Here is a 23,252-nt window from a genome sequence, read left to right as displayed (position 1 = left end):
GGTAATAAAGACTTGGAAAGTCACCCTCTTCCTTCGCATGACAATTAAACATCATATAAGACTGGGAACCGGAGAACTCAAAGCTTAACTTCCCTTCTATCCCAGAAGGGATGTTTTGTGGGGGAAAACACCTCCCAGCCCACTGGCTGAAGACCTGAAGACCTCCTTTTGTCTTTGATGAGGCCACGGCCAGCAGAATAGAGACATCACTTCAAAACCGCCTCTCAGCTGGAACTACGCAAGTTTTAGCGAGTCACAAAAAAACAGGGAAACTTGCGCACAGTGTCCTTGGCCACTTCCCCATCTGAATGATCACGCACCCAGCGCAGTCACCGAGAGGGTGCTCCCCTGTGAGGAGGGAAAAGGTGTGTCCATAGCCTCTCAGTCAGAGAGAGTGACACAAACCCTATTAGGAAATCCCTGGAGGACGGGGATATAAATCCCGGCTTGGACTGCCCAGTTTCCACTGAAGGTAAAAGTCGGGCCTGGCAGCCTTCCCCAGGCGAGAAGCAACAAGGTCAAAGAATGCAGGGCTGCAGGTAAGAGGCTTTTGAGAGAGAGAGAGAGAGAGAGAGAGAGCGCGCGCGGAGGATGAGAGGGAGTGTCAGAATGAGGGGGAAGAGAGAGGGAGAGAGACTGTGAGAGAGAAAGAGAGATGGAATGCGGAGAGAGAACGAGTGAGACAGAGGGAACGAGAGAAAGAGGTCATGAAAGAATGAGGGGGAGAGAGTATGAGGGGGAGAGAACTAGAGACGGTATGAGAGAGAGATGGCGTGAGGGAATGAGAGAGGGAAGGAGAGAGGAATGACAGAATGAGGGGGGAGAGAGGGAGAGAGAATGAGAGATGGAATGAGGAGAGAGGGAATGAGAGAATGAGGGGGACAGACAGAAGGAGAGAGAGAGAGAGAGAGCCGGAATGAGGGGAATAGAGAGAGAGGAAAGGAGAGAGAAAGAGAGAGCTGGAATGAGAGAGGGAATGTGAGAGACGAATGACAATGGGGGAGAGAGAGGGAGAGAATCTGGGCAGTCAGGACACTTGGGTTCCATTTCAGGGGTGGCTTTCCTGGTGTCTCTGGACCGTGAGTGCCTTCTCTGGGTGATATTCCTCATCTCTGCGACCTTTGCATGTTGGAAGGTGACCCTGACCTTCTTAGGCTTTAGCGTCTCTGTCAAAAACGGGCTGGATCAGGGGATTTCTGAGGATCTTCTGTGATTCACAGTGACAGGCAGAAATGCTGTGGGATCCAATTAAAAGAGACTCCTAGCTGTAGACAGTCACCTCGGGAGAGCCTGTGCCTGTGAGGCTTACACTGAATTTAGAGGGTTGCTTCTTCGGAAGGTCAGGGGGTTTTCTAGCATGGCATGTTTTCTTTTTTTAAAAGTAGGTGTGATTTTTCTAATACTTGTGCTTTCAGAGCTGGCTGAGGGCCAGTGTTCCAGGTTGTCTCAGAGGAGTAGTGAGCAGATCGTGGTGGGAAAGTATAAGCCGTGGGGCTAAGGGGTCTGCGTTCAAGTTCTCAAGAGACTTTCCCTCTTCCTAGCTATATGTCACATGTGTGTCCATATCATAACTGTCTTATAAAATTCTATGCTGTAGTGAATGAAGGGTACCCTTTGAATAGAGGTCATCTACCTGGTGGCCAGCAGCTGGCCAGTTATTGATAGCCAGGCAGCATTAAGCTTACCTTTATCCTCTGCTTCATTATTGTGAAATAACACTGGATTCAATTTTTAAAAATAAAGTTGCTTTTTATCCTCAGTTATCATTAAGTAAATTGCACAATTTATTTTTAACCCCTCAGTGCCTCAATGTCACCATCTGTAAATAGTGAACTCGATGGGGAGGATCATAAGGTCATGGGAAAAGTAAATGAGTATGAATCATGTAAAGCACTTCGAGTAGCCCGGCTCACTCTGTGGGTGCGGCTGAAACATTGGCTTTCACTCTTTGGCGCACTCTCTCTTGAATCCCTCCCCTTGGAAGTCCTTTGCTCCTCGTGGAACCCCAGCTCCCTCAGGGGTCCCCTACGTTGTGGCCCCCAGCTCTGCCACTGAAATGCTGTGATCCAGGTCAAGGCTGGCATCCGTCTGGGTTTCCTCTTCTGTAAATAGTTCAGTGAATTGACCTTGCAGGGTTCCCCTAGCTGCTCGGGGTCTGCCGGGGGATGTGGCCAGCTTCCCTCTCTGCAGTTCACCCCACCCCACCAAGCTCAGTCTTGCCATGGCTCTTCTTTCTGAGCTCTGCCATCTCAAGAGGGCAGTGGGTTCCTTCTCACCGGCTCAGTGCCATATTCCCACATGCGCAACAGGAAGAGCACCTTCTCTCACATCTCATTAGTTTTGTTCAGTTCCATTGCATTTTCCATGTTTTAGCCTCTGGTTACCCCAAAAGGCCAGCAGGAAGCCTGGATGGTGTCAGAGGCGCTGGGAGGACAGTCTCTTTTGCTCCCAGCTGCCTGGGAGCACCTGCCAAGCCCTACCAGCAGGTGTCCCCTCAACCTTCTGGCTCCCACCGGACCTTACCCACCAGCTGTTATACAGCAAACCCCTGTGTGATCAAGACCCTCAGACTCCATCCCTCCTCACCTCCCCCGGGCTAGCAGAAGTCCGTGTCACATGAAAATGCAATGGACAAAGCCTGGGTCATACGGGTTTGAGTTGTCTTTTTTCTGTAACCATCACCAGCTGTCCGGATGAGGGCACATGGTCATGATGGTGACCATCAGTGCGTTTCACTGGCCAGTGCGTTTCAAACTTGAGGGTGCACTAGCACCCCTGAGGCTTAGAAAGCACAGACTGCTCCATCCACTCAGACTGTGATCCAGTCTTATGTGCAGGGTGTCTGAGGTAGAGGTTCCCAGGTGATGCTGATTCTGCTGCTGCTGGTCTGCGGACCTCACTTTGAGAACTGCTTCCTTAGGTGATAATAAGAGGTTTCAGATCCAGTAGCACACTGAGTTGTTTCAGGACAAGAAATGTTTGAAGCCATTTTCAAAATAGAAGTCACAGAGACCTGCTGGGTTTGACATGAATGCTAGAGGCTGGACGTCTTAGATAGGAGAGTTCTATTTAACAGATGGACAAACAGGCGCAGAGGGAATGATAAGTATCTCAGTGTCTGGAACTTGACCTCAGGCTCCTAGTGGTTTTGTTCTCCACTCATGAAGGGACATTGCCTAACATAGGAGGGAAGAGGGTGGCAAAGTGCAGCCAAGAGATGAAGGGAATATGGAAGCTTTTGTGGCCGGCCGGCCGCCCAGAACCAGGGGGGTCATAAAAGAAACAGTGATGGAGTTGTTGGTCCTCTGGCATCTCAGTCCCCGCTCCGATGGTTCTCAGTCCTGGCCGAGCATTACCATCACCTGGGGAGCTCTTAAAAATCCCTGTACCTGGGACCAATTACATCATTCATGTTGGGGGCTGGGACCTGGGCATTAGTAGTGTTGAAAACCTTCCAGGCAGTTCTGATGTATACCCAAGGCCGAGATCCCCTGCACTATTCCATCTCTGACACTCCTTAGTGTCCCACCTTTTATTACACTTGATCTTAGCCAAAAGGCCGAGAAGCGATATGTCCCACCTTTTATTAGCTCTTCAGGGACTCCTCCTTTCTTCCTTCAAACCCTGTGTTCTGAACCTGCAATTTATCTGATAAACTTCAGATAAATGGGCATTTTACACACCAGGAGTGTGCACACGAGAGAAGTCTGAAAATCTGTATTAAACTCCCTACAAACATTTCTGAAACACACTTTGGTGTTAAGAACCTCTGTTTCATAACAAGCATAAATAATTTCCTAAACAGAAGGAGGTGAATTATTGTGGAATTTGACTCTGGGCCCAAAGAGTCCAGCTTAAGACCAGTTACCTTGCCACGCAACTTCGTCATGTTATTTAGCTTCTGGATGTTAGTTTCACTCATCGGATGACAGGGATGGGGTAGGGAGCAGAGGTTCTTTGCTATGGTTAAGGATCTCTGGAAAGTATTCATACCACACAAAGTTTTCATGAAACGTCAAGGAGACATTTAAGAATACGTTGGCTTCATTGGGGATTTCAAACTTGAGTGTACTGGGGGGCCATGCAGTAAATCAAATATGTGAGGCTATGAGTGATAAAGCCAGTGAACAACTGGAATGAGCTTGTCTCTTGGGAAATACATTCAACGAAGACTAACATCAACATTCCCCTGAATAATGCATACTCACAAGCTGAACTGGCCCAGATCCCAGTTTGTGATTTGCGGACTGGCTTTGACAATATGATCACATACCCCCAGAGTGAAAGGGATTAGGATCAAAACCTGCCCCATTTCCTTAGAGGAGTTATTTAACTCCTGTAAGCCCCAATGTCTTCATCTCTAAAATGAAAATAATAATATGTAGTTCACTTAATGTTGGGGAAAATAACGGAAAACTTTGCCTACTGCCTGCATATATTGGTGTTCAGTAAATGTTAGCTAGCATCTTCAATATCATCATCATCAGATCATACAATTCTGACAGCAAAATTTCAGAAACCCCTCTGAAGAGCTGCGGTGATCAGGACATAGGGGTTTACTATAATCTCTGCTCTCATTCCCTGTCAGCATCTGCCTACTCTACTTAAGAATAAGGCAGTTTATTATTATTTTTTTAAGATTTTATTTATTTATTTGACAGACAGACATCACAAGTAGGCAGAGAGGTAGGCAGAGAGAGAGGAGGAAGCACGATCCCCGCTGAGCAGAAAGCCCAATGCGGGGCTTGATCCCAGGACCCTGGGATCATGACCCGAGCCAAAGGCAGAGGCTTCAACCCACTGAGCCACCCAGGCTCCCCAAGTATAAGGCAGTTTAAAAACGAGTGCTTCTTCATTGCCTAGAAATCCTGTTGATATGCCCGTAATCCCAATGCCTAAATCTGAGTTGGAGCCTGAGATTTTGCATTTCTTCACAAATGATGCTGCTGGTCCATGGACCATACTTTAAATAGCAAAGCTTCAGAATATTTGAACCAAGGTTTTCTTACTTGGGAGCAAGGAAGAAGTGAATGTACAGTGTTGGATGGGTCCTGGATTATCTAGAACTAATATTAATCAGAATGTTTTTTTAAATGTCTGCCGGAGGCAGAATTCTAAGATGACCCCCACTGATCCATGCCCTTGTGTAATTCCCCCTCCCCTGAATGAGGATGGAATATATGAATGTGAAGGGATATCACCCTCATGATTAGATTTACCTTCTGCCACCAAGGTAAAGGAATTTTGCAGGTATAATTTAAGACCCTGATGCGATGACTTGAAGTTAATCAAAAAGAATTTTCCTGAGCATGCCTGAAACAACCAGGTGGGCTCTTAAAAAATAAATAAATAAATAAAAAATAAAAAAAAAGATCTAGAGGTTAGAGTCAAGAGGTCGGAGAGAGTTGAAGCAACATCTGATGTTGCTCTATTGGTCTTGAAAAAACAAACTGTCTTGTGGAAATGGCCATGGGTCAGGAAATGGTGGACAACTTCCAGCTGCTGACCGTGGCCTTGGCTGACAGCCTGCAAGAAAGTGGGTACCTCAGTTTATACAATCACAAGGAACTGACTTCACAAACACATGGAACAGAACCTTGGGATTTGATAGTCTCTAACACCCTCAGCAGAGACTTCATCCAAGATGAGACCAGACATCTGACCCATGGCCGTATGACTAATGAAGGGGTGTTCTTTTAAGTCACTGAGTTTGTGGGATTTCTACAAAGCAACAGAAAACAAGTCCGATGTCTTATTTCTTCTCTTCGATTGTTGCGCATATCGGTCCAAGGTATAGATAACCTAAAACATCTCAGTAGCTTAATATAACACATTTCTCTTGCACATGCAGTATCACTGTCATTGGTCAGCTGTGTCTGACCATAATGGCTCATGATAGCTACTGAGGACATTTTCAAAAGAGAACTCATGGAGATCGTCTGTTGGATTGTTTGGACATGGGTGCTGGGGTGGGAAATAGGTGTTCTCCTACTTAGCAGAAAGAGAAACAGACATGGAAACACACTGGAGTAGATGCATGGGTGGAAGTAGACCTCATCCTCCTATCAGGTTGACCTGATCATCCTATGTGGCCACCATCAATAAATGAGGGCTCAGAGAAAAGGGGGCTGGAGGGTAGGGCACCAGAAATGAAATGCATAGGCTTGCAAGTGACTCATGGCCTTCCTGCTTACTTTTCATGGCTATAACCTGTTCTGCGGCTATCTCTGACTTCAAGGTACAGAGACGTGGCATCCTGTGTGTACCCCAAAGTAGAAAAGTACCAGATGTTGGTGAGCATGAGTCTGTCTACCATGGCATGTTGCTCAGTTGGGTTGGAGTGTTGGGGAGAAAGCAGGATCTCAGACTTCATAGATCTCTTCCTGGCGCTGGGACAAGATGGTGGGACATCCCAATGCTGAGAGTAGCAAGAGGGGCTATGTGTGTGAATGGAACGCTCACTCCCAGACACAGAGGAGGGCAAAGGGCTTCTGGGGACTTTTTGGGTCTGCGGAAAACCCAGTCAGTCTGGGCTGTCTTCAGCTAAATAGTGAGCTTTCTTGTGGCAAGGGATTTCCCCCACACAGTAGAGATAAAAATCACTTGGGTTTTCAATTGTTTGTTTTTGCTTGACTTTTATCAGCTTGTATGGACATGCTAAACACAGGGCTGGGGAAAGCTGCCACCTTCTGTGACTCTCAGAGGACTAGCCATTCTGGGCGGGCACATTTCCCAGGGATGGAAGATGGTTTTTCAAAGCATAAACAGAAAATCCCCCCTTTTTTTGACAACTTAATTTTGGAAGGAAATACTTCTTTTTTCTTTCTTAAATAAATAATAATAAAAAAAAAAGCAGCAGGCAGAGAAGACTCCCTGCTGAGCAGGGAGCCAGATGTGGGACTCAATCCCAGGTCCCTGAGAGCATGACCTGAGCCAAAGGCAGATACTTAACTGACTGAGCCACCCAGGCATCCCTGGAAGAGAATATTTCTAAAATTTGTAGCATGGTGAAAATTTATATTCACTGTAAACTGATGCCAAAAAATGTACCTTTCTTTTCTAACTTTTCTAACAAGCCTTTCATTTGGTGATTGAGGTCCCTTTAGTACCATGTCTTCTCCATCTTGCTGGCTCACATCTGCTTCTCTTAGATTTATTCAGTCTCTTTGGGGGTAAGTGCTCAGGCTTTCAGTTTCTCACTTTATTGCTTTCTTCTAGCCAGGAAGGAGTCTGAGAGTATGGAAGCCATGCCCCAGGGCATGATGCGGAGGGTGGCAATCCACACCTGATGGCCTGGGGCCTTCACTGGTATCCATGGAGATGTTCCTATACCTGACTGGCCATGGGGTGTCCTGCCAAATCTACTGCTGAGGTCTGCAGCTGGGAAAACCCACAGTCTGATCTTACAGCTGGGTCATAGCCTCCACAATGGCCAACTTGGGCCCACTGTGCCCCTCACCGGCTCCACAGGCTCTCTGTGTCTTCGCCAGGCCACGTTTCTCATCTGGCTTTGACTGACCACTTGTGCAGGTGATACTCAAGATGTTTGACAACCAGCAGGGGACAAGCACCAACTAGTCAGAACGGACGCTATAGGATCTGTTACTAGACTGCGAGGATCTCCGAGGAGCCCCAGGAAAGGCATGGTAGCAGAGGACAGAGGGCTCAGGGCTTGCTTAAGTGATATTTACCAGCTGGTGGAGACATGTTTCCATCTTTGGCCACACTGCTCCTTATGGACTGAATATCCAGCTCCAGGTCACCTTGTCCTTTATCACAGCAGCCCCAAATTAGCCCAGATCTCAGTTTACCTCCCATTCCCCACTTGAAGCACAGAGATGTATCTGGGTTTCTTCCTCATCAGTGAGAAACTCAGGCTAGCAGGACTTCTGTCTCTTTGCACTCGGGTTTTGAACTCAGAGTCAGGAGCGGGCCAATATGCCTACCCCCTCTTGTGGTTTCCTTCCTTTTAACCTGAACCCCCTGCCCCCCACCCCAAAGCCTTTTCTTCTACTTCCCCTTCCTACCAGGAAGGAATATGTAACATGCACTTCCTTCCCTCCTTTCTGAGGAGGATTTTGGTCTTCCCTTTTCTTTGGGGCATAGTGGCAGAAGAATTGGAGATGCTAAGAGTTCTGGATTCTGAACAAAATTTAAACTGTTTTTCATGATTCAAGGAAATCACCATGAACATCAACTGTTTTGTGCTATAACACCCTGATGCCCCCATCGGGCACAGGGAGGTGGAGGGGACCACTGGTGTCTGCTCTTACTGGCTCCTGATTGCCGTAATTTTGATTCTTGCACTTTCTTAATGTTTTTCTTTCCTTTCCCCCTCTGCATCTATCTTAATGTCTTTCTGTGTCCTGTGTTATTAGGCCATCAACTGCCTCTCCCTTCTCTGTGTTCTCTGGTTCACCAGCCCAGTCCCTCTTTCTAATTTGCTACCTCTAATCTGCTTTTGATCAAGCATTCTGGTTGCATACTGCTGTGTAACAAAATGCCCCCAAATTTAGCAGTTTACAACACACATGTTATTATAACTCACATATTTTTGTAGGTCATGAATTTGAGAGGGGCTCTGCTAGGTGATTTCTTCTGTTCCATGTGGTTTGATTGAGTTCAAGCAGTGGTACTTACTTGGCTAGTGAATTGACTCTTCTGGGAGTCTAAGATGGCTTTACTCACATGGCTGGAGTTCTTGAGGGGATTCCTGGGAGGCCAGACATAGCTGGAACTGTGAACTCGGTCCCCTACAGGTGACCTCCTCTGTGAGGTGGTCTCGGGTGGTTGGAAAGCTTACATGGTGGCTGTCTTTCCCCAGAGAAAACATCCAAAAGACCCCAGCTAGAAGCTCTCACCCAGCATCATTCTGTTGGTTAGACACCAGTCACAGGCTGGCCCATATTCAAGGTTGGTGAGTTGGGCTCCACATTTTGCTGGCAGAGTGGCACCGTCACATTACAGAGGACCACGTAAGATGGGAGGTACTGTTGTGGCTATCCTTAGAAAGTATAATTGTCACTCTGAGAAGCAACAAGACTCGTAGACTCGGAGAACGAGTTGCTGCAAGAGAGCTGCCAAGCTGCTTCTAGGAGTAAAATATCCGCGCCTTCGTGCCAGGATCTTATGGGCTCTCTTTCACCTGTTTGGGTCTTTCTGTCTTTGTTTTCTCTGTCCATGTTATATTTCAGATGGACAGGTTTTCTGGATGACTGATAATTTAAATATCTGGGGTGTTCACTACATACACTCAGATTATAAGAGGTTGAAAGCCATCTTCAGCTTACGGGATGTGTGGTACCTGTCCCATATCAGCATAGAGCTAATGTAACCCAGCAGGTAGTCCAAAAGACCTAGAACTCCTATCCCCGGGAGAAGTCAGAAGTCTTGAGTTGTGCCTCAGCTCTTTGCCGGCTTTGGGATTCCTGCAAGTGAGTTGATGAGATTTGTGGTTATCTGATTAAAGCTCTGGATTTGGTGCTTTTGAAGCAGAACCTGTGTCCAGGGCTGAAACTTAAGTGCAAATTCAACCTTGTTTGGAACTTTCAGGACTTCAGTGGCTGGGAGGGTTGCAAGAGCTCTCAATAGCTCAGCTCTTGTATTTATTTTAGATGAAGAAACTGTTTCCCAGATTGGGTAAATCAGTTAGTGACTTGCCTAAGCTCACACAGCCAGTTAATGGTAGAGTGAATCCAGCTTCAGTCTTTTGCTGTGTGTGCTTAGAGGCTCTATCACTAAGATGTCAGTCTGAATGACAGCATGGGAATGCCACACACCGGGCGTTGATTGAGTGTGTGTGTGTGTGTGTGTGTGTGTGTGTGTGTGTGTGATTGTGTTTCCGTGTTAAGCGCCCTTCTATGATAGGGATTTAGGCGTCAGGCTTCTGATTCCACTAGGTAAAGCTGAACACCTTTCTTAGTAGCAACCGGTTCTAGTAAGTTATTGCCTACAGTACCGAAAGTTCTCAGGCTGTGGGATGGACCTTCAGCAGGACTTAGTAAGAACACAGACGGTGGCATCTCTGACTTCTCCCTTAGTTCTGTCAGTTGCAGGATCCTGAGAAAGTTAATCACCTCCTGAGTTTTGGGGTCTGCTTCTGTAAAATGCTGATGAGAGCCACCACTCGTCAAGTGATTTCTCTTTGCCAGCGCTCTGTACACATCACACACCATCTGCCCCTCTCTGCTACACGCCAGGCTGCAGCCATTTTACAGATGAATAGACTAAGCCTCTCAGAGGCAATGTGATCTACCCCTGGCACAGAACTACCGAGCTGGCCTACAAGGTTCTTTCAGACTCTCGAGTCCGTGTGCTCTCCTATATAAACTCTCCAGACTGCTGCAAGATACAGCTAGACTTCTGAGCTGCTTCGTGGGGTGGCATCTGACCAAGGAGTGGAGCTTAGGAGAAGGCAGATTTGCATTCTGAAATGACAGAAGGTTCTGATCATGTGTACTTCCCAAGACTGGAAGTGCCCATCTAATGAGGGCTAAACTTGGCCATCTGTGGGGATGCCGAGTTTGGGAAGACTGTTAGGTGGGCTGCTAAGCTTAATGGCTCATGGTGCCCCCTCTAGTTTTGGGTTCTGGTGCCTCTACAGAGCAGGTGAGGAATACCAAAGCTGAAGACTGTGTTGACTCAGGTTTGCATTCCACTTTAGCATTGCATTAGCTTTGTGGCCTTGGCTAAGTTACTAAATGTATCTGAGTCTATTTCCATTGCTTCATGTTTATAATGGGGATGATGCACTCTTCTAGGCTCATGAGTGTTGCCCTCTGGAATTTCTTAGAGCGGAAAATTCCTCTTATGCAGATACCAGGCTGGGAGAACTTGAAGCCTGGTGGATTCATACTGAGCGCCTCATGGATGGAGCTTCTGCATCAGTCATTTTGCAGGAGGATGGCAATCATTCTGAGCTAGAGGAGTGGTCTTGTGAGGGGCTCGCCTGTGGTGAAGAAAGTATCTGTGGCTGATGGTCCAGTCTGCGGGGGGCTGGGGGGGAGTGCGTCTGAATGATTCAGCCTTACTGGGAATGCAAAGTGTGAACAGAGGATTTGAAAGAGTGCAGAGATGAATTGGGTTGGTTTACCGAATCTCTTAGTCAGTGGTTCTTGGGGGCAGAAGTTGGCCAAGTCCAAAAGGTTTGACAGGGAAAGAGTGCTTTTAGAGAGAAGGGACACTTGTTGGGAGAAATTAAAAAATAGATAGCCTGTAGCCATTAGTGGAGCCAAGTCTGAGTTTCTCTAAATTTTCCCTTGAGATTCAGCCCATCGTGGCCCAAAGATGGGTCTTCCTGTGCCATGGCTCCCAGACTCCCAGGCCCCACTAGGATCAAGGACATTGAGGTGCTCTTATCCTGACACAGCCATGCAGACCAGAAACAATCTCACCAGGCTGCACTGAATTCCCTCAGTTCTGGGGTGTGTGTGTGTGTGTGTGTGTGTGTGTGTGTGTGTGAGATGGGGAAACTGGCTTCTCTCTTTTCAGTAGAAACAGCAATAAGCTGTGGACAGCCCATCCAGGGTTCTGCTTTGAGCCAGTATATTAAAAAAACAAAACAAAATAAAATAAAACAAAACAAAACAAAACAACAAACAAACAAAAAACAAACAAAAAAACCTCCTGCCTCAAACCTGGTCCTATATTTCTCTGCTTCTAGTTTCAGAGAAATATAGGACCTTGTTATTTATTTATTTACATTTATTTTTATTTCCTTATTCCCCAAACTCTTCATGTTCTGTGATTTCCAGAGACTGAGTTCAAAATACTCACTTTGTCTCTGCTTTGAATTTTAAAAAATTTCCCAAGCTTCACTTTAGTGAAAATATTTATTTTCCCATGGCTGTCAAAAGGTTTTAAAGCACATGCCTGCTCCAACATGTGTTGGTTTTTAGGGATTTATTTTACGAACTGGAGGTGACATATGGTATGCGTCAGGCCTGATAAACTATTTGACTTCATTAATATTCAAGATCTGTCACCTTTGTTTTGCTTTTTTTGGATGACTGTACCTCCTGACTCAGAGATGGGCAGTTGCCTATAAACTTCCGGTAACAAGGTGAAGACAGAAATAAAGAGAAGTTAAAGCTCAGTGAATCAAGAGATACATTAAAATATATTATGGAGTAAGATGTTGCATCACTTTAAATGCCTGAAAATTTATCTCTGGAGCTATCATTCTATTATTTACTTACACATTTGTCCTCAGTCTGCTAAAAATGTGTTCTCCATGCACTCTAAAGTCTTTAGGGGTGGAGGGTGAGAATGTCTGCCACTTTCCCATGTTCAGGGGAAAAATAGGTATATGTGTATATAATATGTACGTGTGTGTGTGAGAGAGAGACAGAGAGCCAGAGAGCCAGAGAGAAAGGGAATAAAGCCAAATATTAATAATTGGTGAATCTAGGTGGAATACAAAGGGGTGTTATACCATTCTCTCACCTTTTTGGTTTGTTGGAACTTTTCAGAATTAAATGAGAAAGTGAAGCAGACTGTGATCAGGAGGCTGAGCCCGGGGAGCTGTGTTCTTTCTCCCTCCCTTCACTCTTCACACAGTATTGGAGATTTCCTTATGCGCAGACCGGCTTTTCATCTCATTCCTCTGTTTTCAAACAGGGTGTAGTGAAACATGAAACATGGTTGTGCGACCAAAAAAAAAAGAAAAAAAAAAGTCACTCAAATTCTTGGAACCAGCTGCCTTTAAAATTTCTTTCTTCCAGTAAAAAGGTCAACTCAGATTCAAGCAGAAATATCAAATTGTCTGTAATTTAAAGACACATTGAAAGAAAGTAGGTCAGGAGAGGAATGTTTTGCTGCAAACCTCTGCAGAACAAATTCTTTTTCCTTTGGGCCTGCCAAAGACTTACTCTTTCCCACACTGGCGATTTTGGTTCCAGCCTTCCCTTGAGGTTTTGATTTTTGAAAATGATCACTACTCCGTGTTTGCGGTTTAATTACCTGAAGCCACTTCCTGAAGAGGTCACAGTAAAGTGGCTGTTTTACCCGAGTCCTCATAGGGCAACCAATACAATTCCCTTGAGTGAAGGGGTCCCTCTGGGTTGGGTTGGAAGGGGGCCAAAGGGGAGATGGAGAATGGCCAGCTGTTGCTTGAGGAGGACAACAGTTTAAGATTTTGTTCCACTGGAACAGGATCTTCGTTGAAACATTTCTACTTTTCGCTCTGACCACATGTGTAATTTTGAGAAGAGGATTAATGTCCAAGGTGATTTCAACACACCTGAAAAAGAAAGTGAGGGGATTTCTCTAGGACACTTTCTGCTCTGTAGCTCTGTGAAGCCTCAGCTAACATCAGCCAGACTTTCTGGCATAAAAATAATTTTAAACTTGGTTACAAAGCACATAAATCAAGGCTAAGCCTGCACCTGTCTTGCCGGGGTGGGGTGCTCCCCTCCAAAGGGAGGCTGCCCAGTTCCTTTGCCTTTGAGCTGAATTGGCGCTCTGAAACTGTTGAGTATCAGAAAGAGGACTAGGGACAGCCCCGGCAGGGCTCCTTTTCCCGGGGTCCTTTTCATAAACTTTGGAAAGTTTGCATATTGGGATTAGGTTTGGCTGTGTATGGCAGGAAGTCTAAACGTAAAAAAAAACCAGAAACCAAAAAAGTCTAGGGTGGGAGAGCTGTTCCACGAAGCCAAGCCACCAAGGACTCATGCTCCTGTCTTATTGCCCCAGCACTGCCAGCCAGTGGCCTGTGCCTTGTGGCCCAACATGATGGCTACAGTTCACCCATCACATCCAGACTGAGCCAGCAGAAAGGCAGACCAGTGGAGACCTTGAAGTCTTTTGAGGAGACTTTTAAGTCAACTTCCCAGAAGGAGCCCACTTTTCTACCTATGTTTTATTGGCCTATATTCTGTCACGTGGCCACTTCTAGTTGCAAGGGAGGATGGGAAATGTAGTCTTTATGTGGGCTAGTGATGTGCTGCGTTGAGTTAGGTATTCTATAATTGGGGAAGCAGGAAAAGACTAATATTAGAGGAGGAAACTAGCACATCTGTCATAGAAACTGTATTTTTGAAGAGTTAGGGCTTTGGAATCAGTAGTCCTGGGTTTAGTTTAAACTTCAATTCCTGCTTACTAGTTGTAAGATATTAGTTCAGCTACATAACCTCCTTAATCTCTTCTATTACATGATCTGTCAAATTGGCATGATACTCACATCATGGAGGTAAAATGAGAGAATAGATGCTCAGTATTCAGCTCAGTAGCTGTCACTATTACACGTATCCCTGTGTCACCATCCTTGACTTCGTTCACTTATTCGGATATGTGGTACTGGTTATACATGTGTATTTGATTCCAACATCTTTCATATCCTTTCTAGAGAACCAGTGAGTCTGGCGGGGATCAGCACAGTTAGGGACGTGAGAAGCTAATGTGGGTGTAGAGGACAAAGCACCTTGCTCAATGCTGATGTGACGTTTATGCTAATCAAGTGGCCTGGTTAACCTGAGGCTGGGGTTAGTGGTTAAAGTTACAGGAAATATTTGTATTTCAGAAACATGTGAAGGATAAGACCATGCAGAACCAGGAAGAATTTAGAGGAAACAGCCCTGGGGCAGACACCCAGCGAAGGGGCACATCTCAGGTCATTCACTACCCATCCTGGCTCCTAATCACCAGAGGGGGAGTTCAGACTACAATTCTGAGCACATGCCTTCTGATGAGCGAGAGTTTCTAGCATACAAGGACTGCTTCCTCAGTCTGCTAACCCTGCCCTGGCCACCTAAGGGCCCTGTGGGCTTATTGTGAGACATTCACAATGATATCTGTTCCAGGAACAGGAACCAAGTTAAACTTTAAGGAAATGGGGGAGGGGTAGTGGGAGGGAATTTATTTATTTATTTATTTTTCCTGGACTCACTCATCACTTCAAGTCCTTGCTAGTTTCTGATCATAAATACTCACTGGAATTTTCTGGGACTGGGCATCTTGTAGGCCTTGAGGGCTATGAATAAGACCAGGCTTATTCCGGGGACTCAAGGCTGTCCCCACCCATGCGGAGCCATATTATAAACAGGTGTAGTAGGTGTCATGGTTGCTCCCACGTGTTTCCCCTCCTGGCATAACTTGGAACTCCTCCTACTAGAGGTGGGGGTAATTTCCCTGCCCTACTGATGGCAATTCTGGCCATGTGACTTGCTTTGGTGAATGGAATGTGGGGCACATGGGAATGAGCTAGTTTTGGGCAAGGCTTTGAGTGCTCTTGTCCATGTTGCTTCTGTTTTTGCCATCACAGAAGAGGTTCATCTATCTCTCAGGCAGTCATAGATCTAGGGAGGATGAGAGACAATGGAGCCGACTTAGCTCCCACCCAAAGCCTGGAGCCACGCCTAGCCCAGCTTGATCTAAGACAGCCAACCCCCATCTGATCCACGGACTTGTGAGCCAGAACCATTTTACACGATTGGCTCAATTGCCATGGCTATTGTTTCATGCATTTCAGTTTTGAGGAGGATTGTTGGCAGTATTGTTGAGGCATTGATGAGCTAATATGACAGGTAATTACGATATGATTTGAGAACTGCAGGGAGGTAAGAGGCACCTGGTGCTCTGGTCTTGGGAAGGTATGTAGGCAGGAGTGCTTCACGAACTTGTGTATGTTATTCACAATTTGGACCTTATTTGGCTTTCCCCTCAGGAGACCAGAGAGTTCATGGTGTATGTAGTTTGCCAGTGAATGTCGGAATTGTGTGTAAAGTAAGAGCTAATCCATAAAGACAATAGGAATAGTTCTTTGACATGTAAAATATGAAACCTTTTTCGCAGCTAGTGATTAATTCACTCATTCATTCATTTAACAAATAGAAGTTAAGGATGTAGCTGTGAGTAAAATACAGTAGGATCTCTGAGCCCATGAGCTGGCATTCCAGAGGGTGGAGACATGGTTGATGAGGAATGCCATAGAGAGCAATGGAGTAGGAAAGAAAAATGTGGAGCATCGAGGCAGAAGGGTGGTGCAGCTCACACAGGAAGGTCATTGAAGACCTCACCACCAGGGATGCTGAGTAGGGACCTGAAGGAGAAGAGAACCTGAGCAGTGGCCATAGCTGAGGAATGAGCATCTTGGCACAGGGCAGAGAATGCTAAGGCGTACTCCAGGAGAGAGACATTAGGATATGAACATCTATTCCAAGACACCTTGTAAGTGCTTTGGGGGTTTGATGGTAGGTATGCTCAGTGAATATAGTTACTGAGATGCAATTTCAAAGCTTCTGTATTTTCTTGCTAAAAACTGTAGACAAAATGATTTCCATCATCAGATGAAGCCTCCAGAACCTGCTGCCGGGACCAACTTCAAGGGGTTCTCTCTCTGGCTCCTGGTGACCCCTCTGTCTCCTCCTATAGGCTACCGAGTGCTGGACCTGAGATCTCCATCTCCTGTGTCCTCCAGAAGTTGCCAGAAATGATGTTCATCTTGTACACGTTGATAATGAGTGTTTCAGCCTTCACCATTCAGCCTGAGGAACACACAGGTAAGAAATCAATCTTACTGAATCTAGCTGAATCTTACTACCAAATCTTACTAATCTAGCTGAAGAGGGCCTGCCTGCAGCTTCTCTGGGAAATGTAGTTGTTTATCTAGTGAAGTTTGTTGTTTTCAAAAAGCAAAGTGGGACAGATCTTCCTCCTGCCCATCTCCTCTGTTGCATGGGCATCAATCATTTCTGCCAAAGAGTGAGCCCAGAAAGTAGTGCCTTTGGACTCAATAAAAGATGCTTTTGGATTTTAACCACATGTCCTGTCACAACTAAGCTCTTTTTCTATCTGAACTCAGCCCAGATCTACTTTTAATGTTAAGGAGTCAACAAGTGAAAAAATATGACCAAACTTTTTAACCGTTTTTTGTCCCCATATGAACCAGATTTAACTTTTCCCACAAAATTTAAATTGGAATGGACAGAAGCCCTAAAGTTGTTTTGGGGAGTTTTGAAATCATTATAACAGGAGGTGTTAATGGGACCCCCAGGGTGCAGGCCACTTGTTTGGGGGCACTCAGCTTCTTCAGATGTGCCTGTCAAAGGAGCTTTTGGATCCAAAGCCTGACTGTGGTCTCCCTGTCCTTTAGTGGCAGCAGAAAACTGCAGATTTCTTGGCAAGCATTTCAAAACCGACTTCAGGGTGGAAGGGGAGCCTGTGGTTCTGAGGTGCCCCCAGATGCAACTCTGGCTGTGGACGTCTGTCAGCCCCCATGTCAATGTGACATGGCGTAAGAATGATTCTGCTCCAACTGTCCGAGGGGAAGAAGAGACACGAATGTGGATCCAGGATGGTGCTCTCTGGATCTTGCCAGCATTGCAGGAGGACTCTGGCACCTACATCTGCACTGTCGGGTAAACCCCCACATCCCCTGGGACTACTAGGGTAGGGGGTGGGTCTCCTTCCAGAATGGGCTTCTGCATGGTTCTTCAATGATGACGTGGATTTCAAAATCCAGTGTGTAGGACCTTCTGTCCTCCTCACTGTTCCTGAAACCTCCTACCTGAGAGCCTTCCCCAGATGCCTTCATGGCTCCTTCTCTCCCTTCATTGAAGTCTTTGCTCGAATTTCACCTCTTTGGAGAAGACTTCCCTAGCTACTCTACCTAAACCAGTACTCTTGACAGTCCCTCTCTTTCCCCTGCTGGTATTTTTCCTCACCTGACACACATGTGTTTACCTATTTAATGTTGTCTAGCCCATTACAATGTAAACTCTAGTTCCGCAGGGATTTGATCCATTTTGTTCATGCCCACATCCACCTGGAGAGAAGAAATTGATGTAGAACAGTGGATGAGACTTGAGGAATGAGTTAGCCCAACTGCTTATTGTATGTGTGAGGGGACCGAGCTCACTAATAACATGCTCCCAGGTGGTGTGTGTGGAGCTGAGACAGGAACTCAGAGCTCCTGATGTGGAGGCTGGAGCCCCCTTCCTCTTTATCCTTTCCAATTCACTTTGTTGTGCAACCGTCACCGCCGTCCATCTCCAGAATTCTCCATCTTCCCACATTGGAGCTCTGTGCCCATTAACCATGAACTCCTCCTTCTCCGTCCCCCAGCTCCTGGCAGCCCCCACCTTCTGTCTCTCTCTGTGAATTTGAGTACTTTACCTCAGAGGAGTGGAGTCAGATGGTGTTTGTGCTTTGGTGATTGACTTATGTCACTGAGCACAGTGTCTTCAAGGGTCATGCACACTGAAGGTGTATCTGAATTTCCTTCCTTTTTAAGACTGGATGATATTCCATTGCATAAATACACCATGTTTTGGTTACCCATTTATCTGTCAGGGGACAGTCTACCTGCTTTTGGCTACTGTGAGTAATGTTGATCTGATCATAGGTGTGCAAAGATCTCGTTGAGTCCCTGCTGTTACTTATTTTGGGTACAAACCCAGGAGAGAATTGGTGGATCAGTGGTCATTCTATGTTTAATTTTTTGAGGAACCATCATATCGTTTGCCACGTGGCTGCTCCATTTTACATTCTCATCAGCAGTATACACGGGTTCCAGTTTCTTCACATCTTCACCAACACTTACTGTTTTCTTGGAGAAGGATAATAGCCATCCTACTGGGCATGAAGTGATATATTATGGTTTTGATTTGCATTTCCCTAATAATTAGTAGTGCTAAGCATCTTTCTGTGTCTTTTATTGGCCGAATGTCTATTTAAGTCCTTTGCCCATTTTTAACTTTAAAATTTTTGTTGTCTCATTATTTTAAATTTCTTTTAAAAATTGAAATATAATTAACATGCCCTGTTATGTTAGTTTTAGGTACAGAGTATAATGATTCAACAATTCTATACGTTTCTCAGTGCTCATTGCTAAGTATACTCTTAATTGCCTTCATCTATTTCTCCCATCCCACCACCCATCTCCTCTCTGGCAGCCACCAGTTTGTTCTCAGGGTTTAAGAATCTTTTTGTTTGTTTGTCTCTTTTTTATTTTATTCATCTGTTTTGTGATGAACACAATTTTTCTTTAATTTCACCTATGAGTGAAATCATATAGTCTTTGTCTTTCTCTGACTGATTTATTTCACTTAGTGTTACTCCATCTAAATCCATCCATGTCATTGCAAATGGAAAGAGATCATTCTTTTTTATGGTTGAGTCATATTCCAGTGTGTGTGTGTGTGTGTGTGTATGTATGTGTGTGTATCACATTTCTTCTTTTTTTTTTTTTAAGATTTTATTTATTTCTTTGACAGATAGAGACCACAAGTAGGCAGAGAGACAGGCAGAGAGAGAGGAAGGGAAGCAGACTCCCCACTGAGCAGGGAGCCCGATGTGGGGCTCGATCCCAGGACCCCAAGACCACGACCCGAGCTGAAGGCAGAGGCCTTAACCCACTGAGCCACCCAGGTGACCCCACATCTTCTTTATCCATTCCTTAATCGAGTTATTTGTTTTTGAATTGTAGGAATTCTTTCTATATTCTGGCTATCCATCCTTTCCCAGATATATGATTTACAACTATTTTCCCCCTTGCCATGGGTTGCCTTTTTACTCTTTTGATAATGTCCTTTGACGCACAAAGTTTTTTTAAATTTTGATAAAATTCAATTTATCTATTTTTTCTTTGGTGGCCTCTGCTTCTGATGTCCTATCCAAGAAGATTGCTGTATCTAATGAAAAGCTTTTGCCCTGTGTTTTCACCTCAGAGTTTTTATAGTTTGAGCACTTGTGTTTAGGTCTTTGACCCATTTTGAATTAAAATTTATGCAAGGCATGAGGTAATGGTCTGACTTCATTCTTTTGCAAGTGGGTATCCAGTTTTCCTAACACCTTTTATTGAAAAGACTGTCCATTTCCCACTCAGTAGTCTCGGCAAAGCTTGCTACTTCTTTTTTTTTTTTAAGATTTTTTTTTTCTTTTATTTATTTATTTGACAGACAGAGATCACTAGCAGGCAGAGAGAGAGGAGAAAGCAGGCTCTCCACGGAGCAGAGAGCCTGATGCGGGGCTCGATCCCAGGACCCCGGGACCATGTCCCGAGCCGAAGGCAGAGGCCCTAACTCACTGAGCCACCCAGGCGCCCCCTTGCTACTTCTTGCAGGAGAAAGTTGTAGGTGCAGTTAGTGCTGGTGATTTCAAACCTTGCCTGGCTAAGTTCTCCTGGAAGGATTAGGGCAGACTGGGAACTGGTGCTTCTGGTCTTCTGTCTCCAGCTGCTGCTTGTATCCTGCCCCCAGGCTCTGCCCACTCCTTCTACTAGCCAGCTTTAGAGCCTGCACATCTCCTAAATCTGCTTGATTTAAGGAGGAGTTGTATCAATGAGGATTTTCATTTGGAAAGAGAACCAAATAAAGTGGATTCATAGCACAAGGGAATGACTGGTGAATGGGAGATTTTCAGACAATATCAGCCCCAGTCTTAGATGTTGTGTGTTGAGGTGGAGGGTAGGGGGTGGTGTGCTCAGTCCTGTCTGTGGACCTTGCCTAGGAAACAGGTAGGCAGTCTCTTATTTCCCTTTCAGGGCAATGTGGATATCTGATTTTACAATAGCTATAAATGCATAGTTTTTCCTACCTTTTAGAGGAGAAAATTCTAATGTTTTCCTAAGGAGTGCTACTAAGAAAATTTAATAGTGTGGTAGACAAAGATTGGAATTCAGACGTAGAATGGTATGAGTGTGAATCCTAGCCCTCTCATTTTCTAGCCAGTAGGACCTTGGTCTTATTACTTGGCATTTATGGATCTCAGTTTTCTCCTCTCGAATGGGGAGAGTTTGTTGGGAGTCCTGTGAAATCACAGCATGTGAAGCATCTAGTTATCGGGAGCACCATAGAAGATGGACTGCATATATATATATGGAAATGCCTTTTCTTTCCCAAAGGCAATACTTATTGACTACTGGAGGGATAATATGCAAAAACCAGGGAGATGTGAACTGAGTCCTGTTTGTCTTAAAGTTTCTTTTTCTACTTGATTAAAAAGACTGTACCTAATTCCCTTATTTTATTTTCTTTTCTTAAAAAAAATTTTATTTATTCATTTATTTTGGAGGGGGGCAGGTGGAGGGAGAGGGAGAGAGAATCTTGAGTAGACATGCTGCTGAGCTCAGAGCCTGATGTGGGGCCCGATCTCATGACACTGTGATCATGACCTGAGACAAAATCAAGAGTCAGGTGCTCAACCAACTGAGCTACCCAGGCACCCCTTTATTTTCTGATTTTGTAGGAAAAGAGAGCTCTGAGATTGAGAGGGGCAGATGAAATCCCAGGGTCAAGGTTCCTTAGCATGTGAGAGAGTTCCCCTGGTTGATCTCTAGAACTCTATTCCAGCTCTAAGACTGGGGTTCCAGTGGAGTAAGAATCAACAGTAGTCGCCCTAATACCCTTTGGCAGGTATTAACACAGCCCTATTCCTGTGATTTTTATTCGCTTCTGATCTAGAACCCGCTTGGATTTCTGTCAACCATGGTGGGTAGATTATGCTGCTAAATCAAACAGCCCCCAAATCTGAGTGGCTTAAAACCACAAAGGCTTATTTATCACCCATGGTGGGGCCATGATGTGTAATTCCACTGTTTGCTCAGGGCGGGGGAACTGGACGTACTCGGTGAACAGCCCTAATGACCACCATCCCTTTGCTGTGGGGAGGCCACGCCACATGGAGAATGTGGGTGGTGACCAAGTTACTCTCTACCCACCAGTCTTTTTTGAGTTATTTTCATGGACTGTCTGGCCCATATGTAATTACCAGATCAATAATGTGAACAGGTTTGGAACTCTTGGTATGTGTAATAAGTTTGGTTTCTGGAGATAGTGCCCCAATTTAGGGGTTTTCCCAGAGCCCTCCTGGGCTTCTAACCTTGGTCTGACCTCTAAGTAGCTCTGCAGTCTTAGGAAGTAACTTCATTTCTGTATACCTAATTTTCCTCATCTAAAAATGATATGCTAATAATTCCTACCCTGTAGGGTTGGATAATACATGAAATAACTTACGGAGAGCACCGAGTCCAGGGCCTGGCACACACCTCTCCCAGCTGCTTCCATGCCTATGTTCAGGTGTGCACTGGTCTTGTGTCCTCATTGGTGTTTCTTTGACTTACAGTGAGATCATGTATTTTTCAAGGTGATAGCTTTCTGCATTTCTTTGTGCCAAAGATGTTTGTTCATCCTTTTCCTTTTTTTAAGCAGACATGAAATATAATATTAGATATTCTTTTTACTTTCAGGTACCAAGCTTTTATCACTTACTTCTCTCCAGACATTTTTCACACTTTCTTCCTTCTTTAGATATAGACTGTTTGATCTTTTGCTGTGCAGGCTTCTTCCTTCTTTCCCCTCCTCATATAGCACACGTTCTCATGGTCTCTGTTGATTATGTAGCCAGGAACTTACTTAGCTGAGATAACTGTATTTTTATGTTGTTTTCCCCATGTTTCTATCAATGTTTTGCCTCTACCCTTTCCCCGGTCCTATGGTCTTAATAGAATTATGATATTGAGGTTAGTTAGGTGAACCAAAAATTAAAAAAAAAAAAAAACCCAAATTAAAAAAGAAGCTTGCCAAGTTCATTTCCCCCATGCAGTATTGCGAAAAATATTTTAGAGATCTTACCCAGAGTTCTCTGCAGTTTTCTGAAATTTGACATCAGTTGATAGATGATTCCCAGAATTTAATGGGTTTGGGAAAATTATCCTCAATTTCATTTAGTGTTGCTGTTATTTTGCCTTGTCATTTATTATGCCTTTTCCCCCTTTACTTCAGAAATGCTTCTTACTGTGATGAAATGTCCATTGAGCTCAAGGTTTTTGAGAAGACAGAAGCTTCCCTCCCTTTCATATCGTACCCACAAATTCTAACTTTGTCAACCTCTGGGTCCTTAGTTTGCCCTGAGCTGAGTGAATTCACCCATAACAAAATGGACATGAAGATTCATTGGTACAAGGTACGTCTTTAAAAATTGCTGCTTTAATTAAAATGTGTTTTACTAGACACGGGAAAGATATAAAATGCTCATTCTGAGGACAATATACTCACTTTTATATTTCTGTTTTTTTCAACCAGTTATTTTTTAAAAGGGGGCTGACTAATAGGTTCTGTTCATCTGTATGTGGCTTGGGTAAGGGTCCTCAGAGTAGAACTTTGAGAAGCCAGAATGCAAAATGAATGGAGTAAGTGACAGCTTACTCCAGAAAATAGCTTTTTACACGGACATTTGTCTATAGCAATGTAGAAAAAAAAGAAATACTTGTTTTCTTGACTGGTTGAATAAATACTATCATAGAGCACTTGTGTAGA

The 23,252-nt window shown here is 44.8% G+C and overlaps 1 protein-coding gene across 1 annotated transcript in view; it reads left to right on the top strand.

The window, feature by feature from the left end:
• Window positions 1–364: 364 nt before the first annotated feature.
• The window catches only part of IL1R2 (interleukin 1 receptor type 2), a 33,456-nt gene continuing 10,568 nt past the window's right edge, over window positions 365–23,252 (top strand). The window contains exons 1-4 of the mRNA XM_059133289.1: window positions 365–539; window positions 16,369–16,496; window positions 17,090–17,354; window positions 22,719–22,899. Of these exons, the coding sequence (XP_058989272.1) occupies window positions 526–539; window positions 16,369–16,496; window positions 17,090–17,354; window positions 22,719–22,899 (588 nt within the window). The 5' untranslated portion in view covers window positions 365–525. The remainder of the gene's footprint in view (window positions 540–16,368; window positions 16,497–17,089; window positions 17,355–22,718; window positions 22,900–23,252) is intronic.

This window comes from Mustela lutreola, chromosome 9 (assembly GCF_030435805.1).
Source record: "Mustela lutreola isolate mMusLut2 chromosome 9, mMusLut2.pri, whole genome shotgun sequence".
In the NCBI taxonomy this organism is placed as follows: Eukaryota; Metazoa; Chordata; class Mammalia; order Carnivora; family Mustelidae; genus Mustela; species Mustela lutreola.
The sequence above is the reverse complement of the archived record's forward strand: the minus strand, read 5'-3'. Positions and strand labels throughout refer to the sequence as shown.